Source organism: Gymnoscopelus microlampas, assembly GCF_963454915.1.
Source record: "Gymnoscopelus microlampas genome assembly, chromosome: 15".
Taxonomy (NCBI): Eukaryota; Metazoa; Chordata; class Actinopteri; order Myctophiformes; family Myctophidae; genus Gymnoscopelus; species Gymnoscopelus microlampas.
In genome coordinates, this window is record NC_139952.1 from 43764471 (window position 1) to 43783373 (window position 18903).

The 18903-nt window shown below is 42.0% G+C and overlaps 1 protein-coding gene across 1 annotated transcript; it reads right to left on the bottom strand.

Moving 5' to 3' along the window:
- Nucleotides 1–1382: 1382 nt before the first annotated feature.
- piwil2 (piwi-like RNA-mediated gene silencing 2) lies at nucleotides 1383–15130 on the bottom strand (the record flags this gene model as incomplete). The annotated part of the gene is made up of 23 exons (XM_084079775.1): nucleotides 1383–1539; nucleotides 2125–2232; nucleotides 2711–2964; nucleotides 3506–3611; nucleotides 3954–4042; nucleotides 4144–4260; nucleotides 4761–4862; nucleotides 5220–5408; nucleotides 5579–5692; nucleotides 6277–6417; nucleotides 6744–6836; nucleotides 7098–7182; nucleotides 7505–7693; nucleotides 8226–8339; nucleotides 8494–8574; nucleotides 9269–9393; nucleotides 9754–9871; nucleotides 10950–11060; nucleotides 11327–11420; nucleotides 12425–12588; nucleotides 12951–13071; nucleotides 13772–13877; nucleotides 14507–15130. 23 exons carry the CDS (start codon nucleotides 15128–15130, stop codon nucleotides 1383–1385), a joined length of 3402 nt encoding a protein of 1133 aa, XP_083935901.1.
- Nucleotides 15131–18903: the final 3773 nt, after the last annotated feature.

Below are 18903 nucleotides of genomic sequence, written 5' to 3' on the forward strand. Positions count from 1 at the left end.
GAACGCATCAGATTTATTTGGCTATTCAAAAATAGCAGATCTACAAGCTCACAGCACCACGCTACGAGCTTGTAGATCTATTTTTGGAAAATCGTGAAACTGTGTGCAAATCTTTGAATATACTGTAATACTTTTAAAGCGAACATTTGCAACTCAAATCTTTGCTTCTGGGGGTCCCAGGAACAAAATATTTTGAGATGGGGTCCACGGCCAAATAGATATTTTGGGGGTCCTTGACATGAAAAGCTTTGAGAACCACTGATATAGCAACAGTTAGGATTTAGAAGACATTTTATAGAATCGGAACCTCAGGTCTTGGTTAATGTCTGTGTTTCTTAGGTGCGTTACTGAAAATGAGCACTTGTGCTCAGCTACTACCCTGGGTAAATAAAGAACAAAAAGATTGAAAAATGGACTTGAAATGAGCTAAACAAAGACAATTGCCTTGCCTCCATCACACCTAGACTGCTGACACCCAATAAGGTTTAGAAATGTATTCTAAACATCTTTTTTTGTGTGCGCATTTTCACCCTAATTTACTCTACAACTATACTACTTGACGTTATTAATTGACCATCTGAGAAGCAGCATAGAGCCATTGCTAGTTTTTCAGACATTCAGTAAACGCTAACCAACCAAGTACTTTTCACAGGAATAAAACACTTCAAGCAACTTTAAATGACTCAACCAATATATTGTTTTTCAAAAGAACTCACTGTTCAACATATACAAATACAGTCATGAGTAGGGCCCATTTATTATAAAATTAAACATGCAACTATATACAAGTGTATGTCAAAACAATGTGGAAAGTAATTCCAAAAACTGAAACTTCTGGTCATTACACAATGTGAAATATTTCCAGTCCTTTTTTTAATCTTAATTATGGTAGACAGCTCATGAAAATGAACTGTGTAAAAATACAGTATTTCAAAATATTAGATTCCCTTATTATAAATGCAGTTTGATTGGTTTTATGTAATATTTTAAGATACTGGATGTTATTTTGATGCACTGAATGAAATGCCTTTCCAATATGATATATATATTTTTACATGCACCTGTATATAACCTTTAACAAGGAGTTACACAAAAAATACACACCACACATATAGTAACCCCATCACAAAATATTACAAAAGATGAAATTATATTCTTAAGAGGACCCTAACTCAATATAAAACAAAATATAAACAAATATAGGCTGAAAAGACACAAATGCCGTTTATGACAGGAATCAAAAACAAGTAAGGTCATAAACAAAAGAAACTAAATGTTGCACACCAATAGCAAAAGAACAAACACTTGTGCAGACACTTAGCATCGCTTAGAGGCGAGCGGAAACCGGGGCATCAAGTGTGTCTGGCTGGCTGTGGGGCAGATCACAAAAAGTAGAGTTTGTCTGCCAGCTGGATAGACGGCTCGGCATGCAGATGCTGGCCAGCCAGGAACGCCAGCTTGTGAGCGTACCTGCACGGTGCCGGGACACGCACAGTCCCTGGCCAGTTCCAGTACAGGTGGCACATCTTGAAGGTTAGCCTGGTATGAGGGGTACAGAGGAAAAGATCTTTTAAAAGAGCTGGAAACCGGTTTGCAAAAACAGGGTTCACATACATGTATCATATATACAGTATCATATATACAGTAAATACAACATTAATATTTAATACCGTATTGTAAAAATGTACCATTACGAGTGCAATTTTAAGGCCATTTTCACCATTCTTCGTTACTTGTAAAACAGTTCTGTTATATTGTCGGTTTTTTTTTAAAAACGTGCACGCGTATTTGGTTCCCCTTACATTTTGGTGGGTGCTCCAACCTTTTTAAATTGGGAGCACCTACCAGCGCTACCAAGTTAAAAACATTATAGTTAACAAAACTGCAGTGGTTGGAGGTACGCTCCCTGCTCTGCTCTGTCAAAGTCACCACAAACCCCATTTCGAGTGAAGAAAAAGTCTGATAACAAGGGATCCACCTTGTTTCACTGATGCACAAAACTTTGTTGAACTGGTACGTTGCCAATTGACAAGACATGACAAAACATGACATGCAAAGGTCCATCAGATGGATTAAGCCCCCTTCACCCCCCCCCCAGACGGGAGAAAACAGAAACATAATTACCTTTGCAAGTGGTCTGGTGCGAGGTTGGCGGTGTTGAGTACACAGACGTAGTGTGTCGGCAGTCCACAGCCCTGGCGGATTGTATGAGCCATCAGATAGAAGTCCACCCTGGGTAAAAAAAAAGCAAACACTTGCATTACTTTTAAGGTTGGCTGTGAGCAACAAGCTACATACGTAGTTTTTTTCATACCTAAAATAAATTATGCAGCAAAAACCTTCCATTTACAAGATGAACATTCCTGCTGACATTTATAACCACTTTAACCATGTGTACAGCCATTTGAAAATAGCCATCTACTAGTTCCCAACGGTTCGTGATGCGACGTGTTGTGAGCTTGTAGATCTGCTATTTTCAGCATGCAACCAAGTGTAAAATCAGGCATTACGACGCCATCCAGGCACCGCCAAAATACATTTTAGTCGACTAAAATCTTTGATATTTAATCAACTAAAACTAGACTGATACTTAAACATTTCAGATGACTAAAACTAAATGGAATTTTATTCAAAAGACTATGACTAAACCAAATAAAAATGTGCTCAAAATCAACACTGATACTGAGTTTAGTAAAGACTAGGGACTGACCAGTCTCTGTGGGTCACCGTGTGGTCCAGAACGGTGCCAGGCGGAGGGGACCCAAAGTGATTTCCACTGATGGAGTACAGGGTGGTGCTGATGCGTTTCTGGACCACCAGGAAGGTCAGCTTGGGCTCGTAGTTGGGGAACGTCTCGAAGCATTTCAGCAGCTGTGGGATCTCGTAGTGCTCCACCGCGTTGAGCTGACCGTCGCCCACGCCGTCCCGGAACACCACGATCTTCTCCGGCAAGCTGTGGTTCATCTGTAAAGTCATACATATATACCGTTAGGTAATATTGAATTGGCTCGTGGGCCCTTTCTTCAGTAAAGCTTAGAGGGCTATTCATGTAAGGCTGCATTTTTCTTTGCTTAATGCAGTGAAATGCAGTGAAATAACAATGGATCCCAGCGGTCAACCGGCCAGCCCTAGATGTTCAACTTTCCAGCTTCATAAACCTCAGCCTTTCTGATATCGCAGGCACATTTGCAATTCTTGTTATTTTACAATTGTGATGAAAATACATCATCTGTCGTTCTATTGTACAGCTCTGTTAATCTAGCAGAGTCTTTGTATCTGTATAAGTGAGGCCTGCATCTGTATAAGTGAGTGACAATCTTGAATGAATCAAAAACAATATTTCCTTGATTCATTCACTACATTGTGCAGCCCCGCTATCGGGTTGAGGCACACTTTGATCTTAAACCAACAGGGGCTGACAGATGGCTTCAGAGGTGAGGGTCTCTAGACCACGTCAGCCACCTCCTGGCTACAGTATGCATGTGTTTGAGATGCAGTAGTTTACCTCGTAGTACTTCTGGAGAGCAGCCAGGAAGCACAGCCGGAAGCCACTGATGATTTCCTCTGTGGCCGTCTGGAAAATGACCCTGGAATACCACTGTGTCATGAGGCTGGAGGAGAGGAAAACGTTTTAATAGGAGATAAAAAGTTCATCCATAAAGCTCTTTTTTTTGTTTTTGTTTATACTAGATAGATATTCAACCCCACATTTTTTTACCCCTTTCCCCCCCAATTTAGTCATTATGCCAATGAATTCCTCTCTACATACGTTTGTGTGTGTCACTGCTGTTGTATCCTACTGACTCACCTGCCAAAGAGGAGCCCCCACCAGGAGGATGTAGGGCCTTCGTCCTACTCCTCCCGCCCAACACTCCCTACTGACAAGTGGTGCCCCCCCCAGCCCGAAGAAATACATGCAGTGACAAATATCAGAGGAACCACTGTCAGTTTACCTGTTGAGGCTGGCCACGAAGCCCATCACTGACTGCTTCTTCTTGCTGGTGTCGTGGTTCACGTCAACTCCAATCACCATCAGTTGTTTCTATTAATGGGTAACAAAATGGGGGTGACAGGTGATGTTGACAGGGTATAAGTGGGTAAGGAATACACATAGTGAGATGCACTATAGAACATAATGCTCACCAGAGGGACATTGACGGTCCACAGCGCTCCCCCAAGTTTGCAGTTCATCTGCAGCAGGATCTTCTGGGCAACACTCCTGAGTTTCTGCGGTTGGGAAATGGTCCTGACATTGATGCACTGCAAAGAATGAAAAAAATCACACCCAGTGTGAAGTGGGCGGTGTGGTCTCAGTGATGGAAGTGCTTCACTTTAAAAAAAAGCTATGAGCTTGTAGATCTGCTATTTTTGAAAAATCTAGAAAACTTAAGCAAATCTTTGAATATCTAAGTTTCAAAGCAAACATTTTTAACTCCGGTCTGTGCTTCTGGGGGGTGCCTGGAACAACATATTTTGAGATGGGGGTCCGCAGCCAAATACATATCATTTTGGGGGTCCTTGACATGGAAAAGTTGGCGCACCACTGATATATAACATAGGTTTTCAAAACTGTAGAATATATATTCAAAGATTTGCAAAAATCACGATTAAAAAAAAATAGCAGGCGCTGGGTGCCACGCTATGAGCTTGTATATCTACTATTTTTGAATAGCCAAAGAAATCTTAAGTGACACAGATGCGTTCCTGGATTGAATGGGTTAACCATGACCATTAGCCAACAGATTAAAGTGTTGCCAAACCTGGGAGGGCACGGGTCTCTGGATGCAGCAGAGCTTCTTGATGGCACTGTACAAGTCATCTCGGTTTCCCGTTATGATGGCCACTATCAGCTGCACATTGGGCTGGAGGAAAAGAAACATCATTACTTTTGGCATTGGAAATGAATACCTTGCTACCTACCACTTGTGTCTAATTGCAAGCAGTTTGTCAAGCACTGTGTCAAAAGTAGATTAATTTGCTTATTAGCCATTAACGATCACAACATCACTAGTGTTATGTCGCCAACGGTGAGGAATACCATGACAACAGTGTTGGTATTAGGGATTAAATTATTCCTTGATTACTTAATTATATTGCTTTGACAACCCAAATATCCCTTGCAATTGTCCATGTCTTGATCATTAGTGTTTTCCAATCTACCAAGTGCAAAACAATGGCAACCATAACACACAAGGTGAGATGAGAGTGGATGGTCTTACCTCACTGGTGAGATGAGAGTGGATGGTCTTCACGTAGGTCTCAGTGCGGTCATCCCTCAGTTCCACCCGAACAGGCCGCTGTAGCTGCAATCCCATCGGTTTGGCCACCTTGAGGAAAGTGGACACCAGTTCCTCGGCCTGTTCCGCAGCGCGTCGGGGGTAGAAAATAGCCCAAAGATTCAAGGGGACCTGAGATTAATTCAGAGAGAGACGGATGAGAGCCATGATGGAGGTTACATTTAGGAAGATTTAACCTAGTACAAACATCTACACATCATCCCTGTGTGGGAACCAGGCTGTACTTAATGGACCCGATTGTAAGACTGACACACATACATGCATCACACACACACACTTACACAGCTGATGACAGATTCCCTCGTAACCTCTCTGGACCAGGACACGTCGGGGCCGGTGACAAAGGATGCTGTCTGGAGACAGATGGTCTCCATGGGCAGAATCCTACCTTGGGTCTAAAACAAACCACACAGAACACATACACAATGAATGCAACCATAAGAAACAAGATGCATTGGCGTTTGCAAGGACACACTACAAACACACGCAGTCTGCAAAGGCTTTTGTACACTAGGCCAGGGGTCTTCAACAGGGAGTCCGGGACCCCTAGGGGGTCCTCAGTTACTACAGGGGGGGCCGCCAAATCGTTGTGTGATAGGAACTTTTTTTTTACATTAACCACTTTATTCTGAGGGGAACGTTAGCCGAAAATAGCAGATCTACAAGCTCACAACGCCTCGCGCTGCGAGGCGTTGTGAGATTGTAGATCGGCTATTTTTAGCAAAGAAGTTTGGGGTAGGGGGGGAAAAAAGAGCATACCAAGTACACGTTTTCTAAGTATTGAGGGTTTAAGTGGGTTAACTGTCTGAAAATACACGTACACGTCTATGAAACTATCTATGAAAATGTTTGATATGAAAAATATGCGATTTTATACAACATGTAGTTGAGGGGTCCCCGTTTCATCTCTCGCTCAGCTAAGGGGTCCTTGGCCTGAAAACGTTGAAGACCCCTGCACTAGGCCAAGTCAGGTCTTTACCATCAGGATCTCTGTGCCAACGCCCAGCCCCCATCGAGCCAGCTCAGTCAGAGCCTCAGGGTTGGTGTTGATGTTCCTCAGCAACTGCTTGATGGATTGGGTGTGTTGGTCGGCGCTCACGTTGATGTGGATGGTGAGGTCCTAATGGAACATAAAAGCAATGTCATGGTAAGATAACTATTTAATGCCAGGGGGGATTTCTGCTGTATATCTGTTTATTTTAAGCAAAAGGTTTTAAAATGTATTAAAATGAAATAAAAATAAATCATTTGAGTGGATTTTTTCCAAATAATTAAATAAATGTTCTCCATTTTCCAGAATGCACTGCAACTAAAGCTGCATTTGCTCAATGGACTTTGGATGTCAAACAGTCCCTGGGCACGGCAGCACACACACAATACAGTTTCCTAACTGTACCTGGGCAGTGCACACAGACACACACACACACACACACAATACAGTTTTACCTTCATGGCGCGGAAGTCCTGTCTCATCTTGTCAGGAATACCGGTCATGAATGAGAGCTCAGGTACAAGTAGGATCTCCCCTGTAAGGATTTGCTGCAAAACATCAGAATGTGATTTAGTCATTTTCTCTAGTGCTTTGTAACTAGCTGCTGTATCATAACTGCTTTACATAAAATAGAATGTATCGTCTTATTTATTTACTCCTGATCAGAAATTGCAAAATAAATGTCAGTGAAATACAAAATGAGGAGATTCTGGAGTTTTTCTCAAATGCAGCCACAAGAGGGCAGTCTGTTGCAAGTACTTTAATGAGGTCATACTGGGGGCCAAAGTGAAAAGGCCTTCATGCTGTACCTTCCCTCCAGGCTTGGACCTTTCCTTGGGCCTATGGACCAGCATGGGCTGATCCATTTCTTTGATGGTGATCCCGTAGTTCTTACTGTTGATACAGCAAGACAATAAGTTACAACCCCACAATTATAGGAACATTTGAATTATGTATACAAGTTTGGTGCCGTGTAAAATACAGTCTGTGCTGTGTAAAATACAGTATGAGGAAATTTTTTTTAAGGAAAGGGGAAGGCTTTCACTGTTGGCTCTGTTAAGGTGAACATTTGGCAAACTTAGGCAAACATTCAGAGAAAATGGCAATAATGGCATGAAGATGAGCAGTCATTCATTGCGGCTTAATTTCATTTTTTTTAAAGTACAAAATACAATACTTGAGTAAATGCACTTATTTACTTTCCACCACTGCTTACCTGTAATACTCCACGAAGCTGGTCTGACTGCCGTCGGCCATTGTGAAGGTGTCTTTGGGCGACTTGTCCCACTTTATGTCGTCGATGCGGTATGTACGGTTGTTATAGCGGGTTATTACGATGGCGCCCAGCAGCTCCTTGGTGCAGTCATCCTGGAAGCTCTGTGTGCTCTGCTGGTAGAACGCCGTCCTGAAGAGAGGAAGAAAAAAAAAGGACATCAAAGCAGGTCAAAACCACATTGCAGTGGATGGAGGTCAATGAGGTTCTTGGATATAAAGTATAAACCCATTCAATCCAGCGACGCATCTCTGTCATTTTAGATTTCTTTGGCTATTCAAAAATAGCAGATTTACAAGCTCGTAGCGTGGCACCGAGTGGCGCGCTACGAGCTTGTATATCTGCTATTTTTTGAAACATCGTAAAAAAATGTCACTCAGATCTTTGCTTCTGGGGGCCCCTGGAACGAAACATTTTGAGATGGGGGTCCGCGGGCAAATACATATCTAAAAAGGTTTTCTAAATCCTAACAGTATGTTGCTAGATCAGTGGTGCTCCAAGTTTCCATGTCATGGATCCCCAAAATGATATGCATTTGGCCGCGGGACCCCCATCTCAAAATATATGTATATCTGCTATTTTTTGGATTAGCCAAAGAAATCAAAAATGACACAATATGCTTTCCCAGTCTAACTGGGTTAATATTAATACTGAGTGCACTAACATGACATTCAGCACAGAGTCGTTGCGCAGCACTTTGTGGGTCACATCCACAGACAGGTACAGGCCACCGTCCGTATGTTTGATGCTGGTGGCGTAGCCTGGCCAAATCTGCAGCCTACAATGACAAGAGAAACAAAAAAGGCTCTGAATAGGATACAGCAGCCACGGCTAAAACGTTGGCAGCAGTCAGAACATCTTTATAACAATTGTTGTGTTTAACTATTGAAAACATCAACCCTTAGACAAGCCAACTAAAAATGAACACTCACCGATGTTTTCCCAGAATGACAGCGCTTTGGGGATCGTAGTGATTACGCCCCACCAGCTTCAATCCTATTATCTTCATCAACCTGGAATGAATAGGAGAGACGTACACAAAAATATTTTTAACACACTTCATTGGATAGTTTTAAGTGCCTGACAATAAAGTAATCATTATAAACAATTCAAGTGAGAAAATCAATGACGGAGTTACATACTGCTTATCAATGTCTCATGTTCTTTGTCAGTTATGCTCAAATGTTTTAATTGCCATCTTGATTATAGTAATTAGCTGCTCCAGTTACTTTGGTGAAAGGGGCTTTTAAATGGCAAATGGACTGGTTTCTGAACCCATTAAGACCGGGAATACATCCGTGTCATTTTAGAGTTGAGCTGTAACCATTATTTTATACTTTAGCTATTTTTGAAAAATCTTGAAAATGTGTGCAAATCTTTCAATATGTATTTTTTAAAGCAAACATTTTTAATCTTTGCTTCTCGGGGTGTCCCTGGAACTAAATATTTTGATGGGGGTCTGCGGCCATATACATCATTTTGGGAGTGGTTGACAAGAAAAAGTTGGAGAACCACTGATATTATAGCAGCATAAGTGTTTCAGAAAACTGTTCTGGATTTAGAAGACATTTGTAGAATCGGCCTCAGGTGGTCTTAATGAGTTAATAAGTGGCTGTGTGCAGTGGCTTAAAATGTTTTAAGTGCAGTGTATGCTGAAACAGTCTTATCTCCACATGTATCCAGACATGCATAGGAACCCTGTTGTACCTCCTCAGCACCACGTTGTAGAACGGGATGCAGAGGTCCGAGTGGGGAGGCAGGATCTTGGTCATCTCAATCTTGATTGTGATTTCCTGGTTGTCGGTCCTCCTCTCGCTCTTCAGGAAAACCACCTGCATCAGGGGACAAGGTAACACATGGTAAATATGTGTGGACACTCCCCTTGAGATATTGGGGGACGTTGGGACGGACAATGTATAGTAGGAGACACACGGGACAAAGCCACTGGTGGAATGGGATTAGAGCAGACCATAAGTGTGGTTCCTGACACAATTCCCCCCCCCCCCCCCCCCCCAAATAATTTGGGAACCCCCCTTGAGGTTCCGACCCTCAGTTTGAGAACCACCGACATAATGGATGATTAGAAAATGTACTGCAGGTTGTTTTGATCATGTTGTACAGCACTTTGGTAAACCTGGTTTTAATGCTTTATAAATAAAATGTACTTGACAAGAGGAAATGGCTGTACCCACCTTTTCCATCTTGACCGGCAGGTAGAGTATGGAGCCATCAAAGGCCACAACTTCCCCTGTGGTTGGGCGGTGGTCTCTCAGCATTCCAAACCGCATGCCTATGGACTCCACGTTGGGCCTGAAAGGTGAATTGGAGAAGATTACTCAACCTCACAAAGTCAATGGTGTTCTTCAATGGTGTACTTCTAACCAATTAACCCAGTAAAGCATTGGTGTCATTTTAGAGTTTAGCTATACATCGTTATACATTGTAACTTAGTTATAAAAAATAATAATGCCCTACTTGATCATACGACAGCGTCACACAAATAGCAGATCTACAAGCTCACAATATGTGTATGTATAAATATATATATGTATAGTCATATTCCCACTTATTAAGGATATTTTGACATTTCTATATATTGTTTTTATTGTTATTATTATTATTGTTGTTTAGATATATTCTAGTATATATCTATATATTCTAAGCTTTGAAGATAGCTTTTAGGAAGGCCACTCGACAAGCCCAGCTGTTTTTTTTTGGCCTCTCCGGCACATCAAATTTTGATTATGATATTTCCTTTTCATATAAATGTTTTGTTTTTTCATTCTTGTTTTTGTTTTTATCAAATGTCATTTTTTAATGTGCAAATAAACTAAACTAAACTAAAACTAAACAATGCGTCGCATTTAAGCATAAAAAGTAGCAGATCTGCAAGTTCAAAACGCGGCGCAAAGCGACGTGTTTCGAGCTTGTAGATCTGCTACTTTTGAATTGTAATCCTGATTCCATTTAGCACTACTTGCAGTTATATAGTTTCGCTTACATGTCAACCCCATCCTCTCTTTAATGTTATGGATCAAGCGCAGATGAATCATTCTACATTTAGTGCATCCCCGCATGCCAAAACGCTCATATGGGAGTGCCTTAACTTTTTTCAGCTCTCAGTGACTAGAGAAAAAAAAAAATGCAGAATAGACGTTCGGTGCCTCGTCATGCTGCTGCCGTTTCTAGCATACCGTAAATATGCGGCGCTCCCATTCCCAGGGGAAAAAAAGTGCCTTGGTGCGGTCCTTATTTCTCATCTTAGTATTATTAAATACAGTTCTATTCCGTTTGATGGTTACAATGGAAGCAGTGATGGAAAACATTTGTACTGTGGTGAAGGGCTAACAATACAGACAAGACACAGACGTGTCAGCGTCCTACTTACGTGAAGGTCACATGGTACTGGTAGACGGCCTCATTTTGGCAGCAGATTGGGATTTGGTTGGAGCCAACCGTCACCGTGGTTCCTTTGCTACCGATCTTATTCAGTGGCTCACTGGTGACAGCAAGATGCACAAAAACATGCAATAATCAAATAAGAAATACACGCAGAGCACACTACATAGTAGCACGTAGGTTTTGATATTAGTAGTATTCTATTGTAGGGTGGGGCAGAGTGGATGTTAGTATCGTGTCACTTTCATCACAATGCATTTGTGGGGGGGGGGGGTCCCCTTTGCCTAGAAACCAAATCTGAGACACTGTAAGATAGCAAATAACAGTAGAGCTATTTATACTTTTCAAAAAGTTACTCAATTTTACCGTGTAGCCTCCATTCTGAGTTCTGCCCGCGTCAGAACAGGATCAAGTGGGGTCTCTTTGGAGAGGACAAGAGGGGTACTGTCGTCTGGGGCATCTTAAGGGGGCAAGAGGACACACACACACACACACAGTTTAATGTTTTCTTTTATAGGCATTATCAAAAATTACAGATCAAATCATACATCGATCTGACCATTTTATGCAAGTTATCCTCTTAACTCAGTATTTTCCAACCTATTTCGCGTCTAGGACCCCCAAATTGACACATATTAGCCCACGGACCCCCATTTGAAAAGATATGCCAGGGACTCAACCATTTTTATTTCTTGGGGGTCTTAATCTACACTGTAATCATCATCATCATTAGTGTTCATTTAACTGAGAGTGTACAAATGGAACCAAAAGGAACCCGTTAGGGCAGGGGTCTTCAACGTTTTCAGGCCAGGGACCCCCTAGCTGAGAGAGAGATGAAGCAGGGACCCCCTCTATATTGTATACAATGGTGTTTCAGATAAAAACATTTATTTTTACTCAGTCTGCTCTTTTTTTCCCTCTACACCTAGCCTCTTTGCCAAAAATAGCCAATCTACAAGCTCTCAACGCCTCGCAGTGCGAGGCGTTGAGAGCTTGTAGATCTGCTATTTTCGGTTAACGTTCCCCTCAGAAAAGGAATTCTAGGGTTCAAGTGGTTAATGTAAAAAAAACTAAATCCTATCACACAAAGATTTGGCGGACCCCCTATAGTAGCTCTGAGGAACCCCTTGGGGTCCCGGACCCCCTGTTGAAGACCCCTGTGTTAGGGTCCATTTGGTTCCATTCGTACACTCTCAGAGTTACAGACACATAGGGATCAATTTGGTTTCTAACTATTAATTTGGCTGGGGACCCCCCCCTGGAATCCCCTCAAGGACCACTGGTGGTCCCGGGACCACTGGTTGAGAACCACTGTCTTAACTTAAATCAATTATTTTGCAACGCACTAATGCTCAAAATGAGGGTGCAAGAATTTCCTTTTTTTTTTCTCAGACTGATTTTCTTGTATTCCTCCGTACCTGTGAAAGATCAAGAAGATTGTAAAAATGTGCTTTCATAGCATACCTGTGAAGGCTGAACTCTCAGGGATTGGAGGTGATGGTATGGCTGGTGTAGGCCCTTTGGATGGGATGGGCCCAGGGGTCAGAACTTGAGTGGGTCCTCTACCCACGGCCAGTTGAGGCATGGATGCTCTGCCAACCCCTGGCATGACCCCTCGCCCAAGGAAACTGTTTACAATGCACAACAACAATGATAGTTAGGCATTGATGGAAGAACATGTTTTTTTTCTGCAATTATTTTATTAGCAGCCTTGGCAAGCACGTGAGAGTCAGAGTGAAAATGGCATGTGCGGAAGAACTTGCACCCCCCCCACCCCATCATCTCACAAGTCCCATTTGGGAACAATACAGCCTCCCTCTTTTAATCATGCGTTCCATCATACATAGACAACCTCTCAGTGCAGAATAAGACTAAAGACCATGCTTAAAACTTTATTTTTTCGATTAGTCAAGGCAGCGGTTCAGGTAGGACACACAAAGGCCAACATGGGCTGTTTCTTTACAAAAACAACAGGTGAACAGTTATCTACCTGGCTCCTCTGCCCATCACTTCTTCCGTCTGTCCCGTTCCCGGGCCAGACAGGACTCCCACGGGTGCAGGAGCCTGCTCTTTCACCTCTGCTCCAAGATGCCCAGGGGCCTCACCCCTCCCTGCAACACAAAACAAACACAAGGAAGGGTGAATGACACCTCCTTTCAATGGGAAAATACATTAACTTTTTTTCAGGCCAATTTTTAAAGATGTGCAAAGTGTGCAAATGTTTATGTATAAATACATATTTTTAAAGCAAACTTTTTTAACTCAAATCTTTGCTTCTGCAGGGTCCCTGAACAACCTATTTTGAGCAGCTAAATACATTATTTTGGGGGCCCTTGACATGAAAAAAGTTTGAGAACCACCGATTTATTTAGAAGACATTTGTAGAATCCCCAGAAGCAAAGATTTGAGTTACAAATGTTCACTTTAAAAAAAACATAATTCAAGATTTTTCAAAAATAGCAGATCTACAAGCTCACAGCGTGGCACTCGGTGCCGCGCTATGAGCTTGCATGTCTGCTATTTTTGAATAGCCGATCTAAAAGCTCACCACGCTGTGAGCTTGTAAATCGGCTATTTCCACAGGCCAATTGTGTTCTCACAGACGGCCGACAAAGCAGGATGCACCACGGTGGATTCGAACCCACAACCTCTGTGGTGGGCAGGGACTTTACCACTGCGCCACCCGAGCGTTGTATGTATGAGCCTTTCTCAACATGGAAACGATTATGCAAAATAATTGCCATCATCTCAAATAATTGCGATTGTGTAATAATTGTGACAGGCCTAATTACACTTTTGTAAAAAACTCACCTACTGGTGGGCCTCCTCGGCCCCATGAAGCCTGTAAAGGCTCAATGCCCATACTCCTGAACATGGCTACCAGAGCGGACCCTCTGCCAGGAGAGGGGACATCACCCTGTGTGCATACAGAAAAAAAGATGGAAAAAAATAATTAGCAGTTATAATAGACAGGAGAATTTCATTTCTTGTTACATTAACCCATTAAGACTGGGAACGCATCGTGTCATTTTAGATTTCTTTGGCTATTCAAAAATAGCAGATCTACAAGCTCGTAGCTCGGCACAAGTGCCGCCGAGCTTGTAGATCTGCTATTTTGGAAAAATCATGAAAATGTGTGCAAATCTTTGAATACATATATTTTTTAAAGTCAACATTTTCTACTCAAAACTTTACTTCTGGGGGGGTCCCTGGAACAACATATTTTGAGATGTTGGTCCGCGGCCAAATGCATATCATTGAGAGAGAGAGAGAGAGAGACGTTTTAGAAGACATTTGTAGAATCCCCAAAAGCAAAGAGTTCAGTTAAAATGTTCGCCTTGAAAAAGATTTGCACAAATTTAGAAAATTTAAAATAAATAGCAGATCTACAAGCTCATAGTGCGGCACTCGGTGCCGCGCTATGAGCTTGTATATCTGCTATTTTTTTAATAGCCAAAGAAATCAGGTTCCGGTCTTAATGGATAAAAAAAAAATCTCGACAGATTAAGACCTCTCTGCACACAATCATGTCGTCTTTACACTTACACTTTTAATGCCGGCAGGAATCCCTCTGGCAAATCCCACAGGAGGCTCAGTGGCTAGCGGGCCTCCTCGTCCAACTTGCGCCGGTGACTCTGCGGGCAGAGGGCCTCCTCGCCCAATCTGCACTGGTGGCACAGTGGCATCGGCTGCAAGAAGAGGGGCGCCTCGGCCAATTTGCACCGGCAGTGGCAGGGGGGTACCGGTGGGAAGAGGGGCTCCTCTCCCAATTTGCACTGGCAGTGAACTGGTGGGCAGAGGGCCGCCTCGGCCAAATTGCACTGGCAGGGGGGTACCGGTGGGAAGAGGGGCTCCTCGCCCAAGCTGCGCCGGCAGGGTGTTGATGGGTAGTAGAGGTGCGCCACGCCCAAACTGCACCGGCAGGGTACTACCAGTGGGCAGAGGGCCTCCTCCACCCCCAATTGGCATGGGAGACAGCGAAGCACCGGCCAGGGGAGGAAAGCTTCGGGCTCTTCCGATGCCAAGCCCCTCGGTCAGGAAGGCCAGGCCTCTGGCGCGCCCCACGGGACCCGGCTCGTCGGTCGGGAGCCCTCGCCCCAGCTGCTGCTGCCAGGGGAAGCGTGTGGCCCCCGGGAGGCCGGGGAAGGAAGGCTTCTTGTTTGGATCCATATTTCAATCACCTGTGGTGTTTTACAAAAAAAGAAAGAATAAAGAAAAAAAAACACACATTGATTAACATAATAGTAACTGGCATTGGCAGACTTCCAACTACAACTGGCATGGCAAGTTCAAATTGACCAGGTCAATCTATGTCAGGCCGTGAGGTCTTTATCCACAAGTTTACAGTGTCCCTTGAGCCCTTGGGTGAATGTTGGGAATCACTTCCTGTTGTCAATCATTCCACCCCACACAGCTGATTCAAATTAATGATCAATGTCTCTTGACACTTGCTCTTTGACAAGCTGCTGTTGCGACCTATGTTGCCAGATTTTGCAAGAGAAACAAGCAGCCACGTCTATGAAAACAAGCCCAAAAGAAGCTACTGGGCTATGTTTTACCACCCAACATTGTCTATTTGAAAATAGCAGCTATACAAGCTCACAGCAACACATGCAAGGTTGTAGATCTGTGTGAAATATTTTGAATATTTATAACACAAATCTTAAATGGGGGTCCCTGGCACAAAATATTGTCAAATGGAGGTCCGTGGACAATTACATATTAATTGGGGGGTCTTTGACATGACAAAATGTAGGAACCACAGGTTTAAACAACATTAGCAAGCCCACATAAGCAACTTCACTTTAGAAACAAGCCCAAAAAAATCGCAACCTGCAACTACCAATATGCTTCAACACTGGCTGTGAGCCTGAATTTCTCTGCATGGGGATGATTGATTGATTGATTTGAATCAGCTGTGTGGAGGAAGATCTTGCAGGGAAAGTAGACGGACTATTTTTTTGATTTCTGTCAGGTTGTGTTCCCATATTATGAGAAACTTGTGAATAGACTACAAGCAGTAAGGTCAATTAAGCCACTGGTTCTCTAAGTGGGGTCCGGGGACCCCCAGGGGTCTTTGGGGAGTACCAGGGGGTCCCCAGCAAAATTAGTTAATAAAGCGTCACAATCATTTTAACCGTTTTATCCATATTTTATACTTTGGCTATTCAAAAATAGCAGATCTACGAGCTCATAGCTGAGCTTGTAGATCTGCTATTTTTGGAAAATGGTGAAAATTTGCGCAAATCTTTGAATACATATGTTTTTTAAAGCAAACATTTGTAACTCAAATCTTTTCTTCTGGAGGGTTCCTGTTCCTGGAACAAAATATTTTGAGATGGGGTCTGCTGCCAAATACATATCATTTTGGGGGTCCTTGACATGAAAATGTTTGAGAACTACTGAATTAAGCCTAAGTTACTGGTTCTCAAAGGGGTCCTTGGAGGGGGGGGGGGGGTCCAGGGACCACTCCCCAGCAAAATAAGTAACAGTTTAAAACCTTCATGTTTAGGCCATTATAAAATTGCATAATATCTATTCAGTCACTAAGGCAATAAGAGGCAAGAGATTGTCCCATTTTAGGAAAATATTTACAAACATTCTTACCTTGGCCCAAAATATTTTCAAAGGATATAAATGGCAGATCCCAAAATGGCCCAAAATAGCAGATCTACAAGCTCACAATGCCTCGCCAGTCGGAGGCATTGTAAGCTTGTAGATCTGCTATTTTCAAAATATTTCTTTATACATTTAAGACATTTGAAAACTTGAGAAACTTGAGGAATGGGACAGTCTGCACAATGAGTACTTTCTACTTTTTGTACTTTTTATCAAGTCCATTTTGATACCAATAATTTAGTACTTTTATTCAAAGTAAAACATGTTCTGGACTTTTACTTGTAACAAAGCATTTCTTTTGATTGATTGAATACTTTAGCAGTTTGCAAAAAAAAGCACAGGAAATGTCTATGAGGATTTTAAACCCAAGAAAGCCTCCATGTCTCCATTGGGACCCAGTATACTCAATTCATTGCAAATGATTACATTGATTGCAGTATTGATAATTACTTTTACTTAAGTACGTAATGTGAGTATACTTTCTCCACCACCGTGGTAAAATATCACCTGCGCCACAGCCTACTGATTGCAACACGTGCGTTCAAGGCAAGGCCGTCCCGTACCTTATCCCACTTTAACCAGAAACCGTCCAAATATCTCTTTATAACACGTTTAATGGTGATTTTTACAAGTCAAACGGAGGGATAAGACTTTTAGCAACAGGTTTAGCATAAATTAACATAGTTCTGAAGACAGAAAACGTACCTTTATCGTACTTTATCTCACTCAACGAAGAAACGTCTTGAGGTTGAATTAGTGACTGCGTAGTGCGAATGCTCGCTGCGTGTTTCACGAGTCACGTGATGTGAAAGAGAGGGGAGGAGTCTTCGGCTCACATACGGTCCTGCTATTGGTCGTACGACTATTGGCTGGCAACGAGGCGAGCTATTGGTTCAGCGCAAATACTGCGAGGCCAACTATTGGTTCACCGCACCTGTCAATCTGTGTTGTCGTCAGCTATATTTCTAGACACGTAGTACGACGGTGTCGCTCACCAAAAATGCATTCGTTGTAATACAATGCGACTGTTCAGTGGTGGAACAGTAACTAAGTAGGCCACGTTTACTCAAGTACTGTACTTAATTACAATGTTCAGGTATTTTTACTTTATTGGAGTATTTCCCATTTTCAATACTTTTACTTCTACTCCACTACATCTCAAAGGCAAATCTTCTTTACTGCACTACAATTATTTGAAAACTTTAGTTACTAGTTAGCCTACTTTGTAGTTTTGAATTATTACAAAACATACATTAACCACTTCAGCCATATTTAAGATTTGGCTATTTGAAAGTGACACATTGTGAGCTTGTAGATCTGCTATTTTCAAAAGATTTATATACATAATGATACCTTGTGAAACGGGACAATCTGCATAATGAGTATTTTTACTTTCGGTACAGCATAAAACAAATACATATTAAAAAAGACAAGCATTAATTCAAATAAATTAAATATAGCAACAGCAATTTATTTTTTATTTTTTGACCAATGAAATGCAGAGCCATATTAAAAGAATACAAACTTTCCCAAAAAAGAAGAAAAACAAATCTTTAACTTATGAACTTTTTGAAATGTGGTTCTCTGCTAGAGACAGCAATCTGTCCTGACTCCTGTCTCTGTCAACAAGATATAGGAGTTCCAGCTCCACACTCTTTGATTACATCTGATCTGATACTGTACAATCTGGGAACCCATCGTCGAAAAACAGCGCCCTCTGCTGTCACAGATCGGAATCTGTTCTTGAGAGATTAGATAGTGAGAGACAAATCAATTTAATAATAACCAATTATCTCACAGACATCATTCACTTGGTTCAGATGAAATGATGACAGGTGACAGTGAAGAGACAATTTAAAGACTTTTAAGACCTTTTTAAAAAAAAGAAAAAGAAAAGAGACCATTACTGTGTCAAAAGTAATCAACAAATATACCATAAATATACAATATAAAAACTGGTCAAACAAATTGTCAAATAAAATAAGAGGCAAAAAATGTAAAATAGCCAATCTACACGCTCACATTGTGAGCTTGTAGTTCTGCTATTTTCACAATATTTATCTTTGTTGGAACCGAGTCAAACTAAATGTAATGCCTCCAAGTGCTTGTCAGGGTGAGGGGTCCCCAGTTCAAATATGATTATTTTGGGGGTCATGGCCTGAAAAAGGTTGAGAACCACTGATTTATAACATGCAGAGCCCCCCTCAACCCCATTGAGAGAAATGAAATCATGATGACAACCAATGATTACAACTTACATTGAAAACATTGTGTTTAGTGCTCATACTGCATAAATGTCTTCAGGAGGTTTTCAAGTGCCCTCA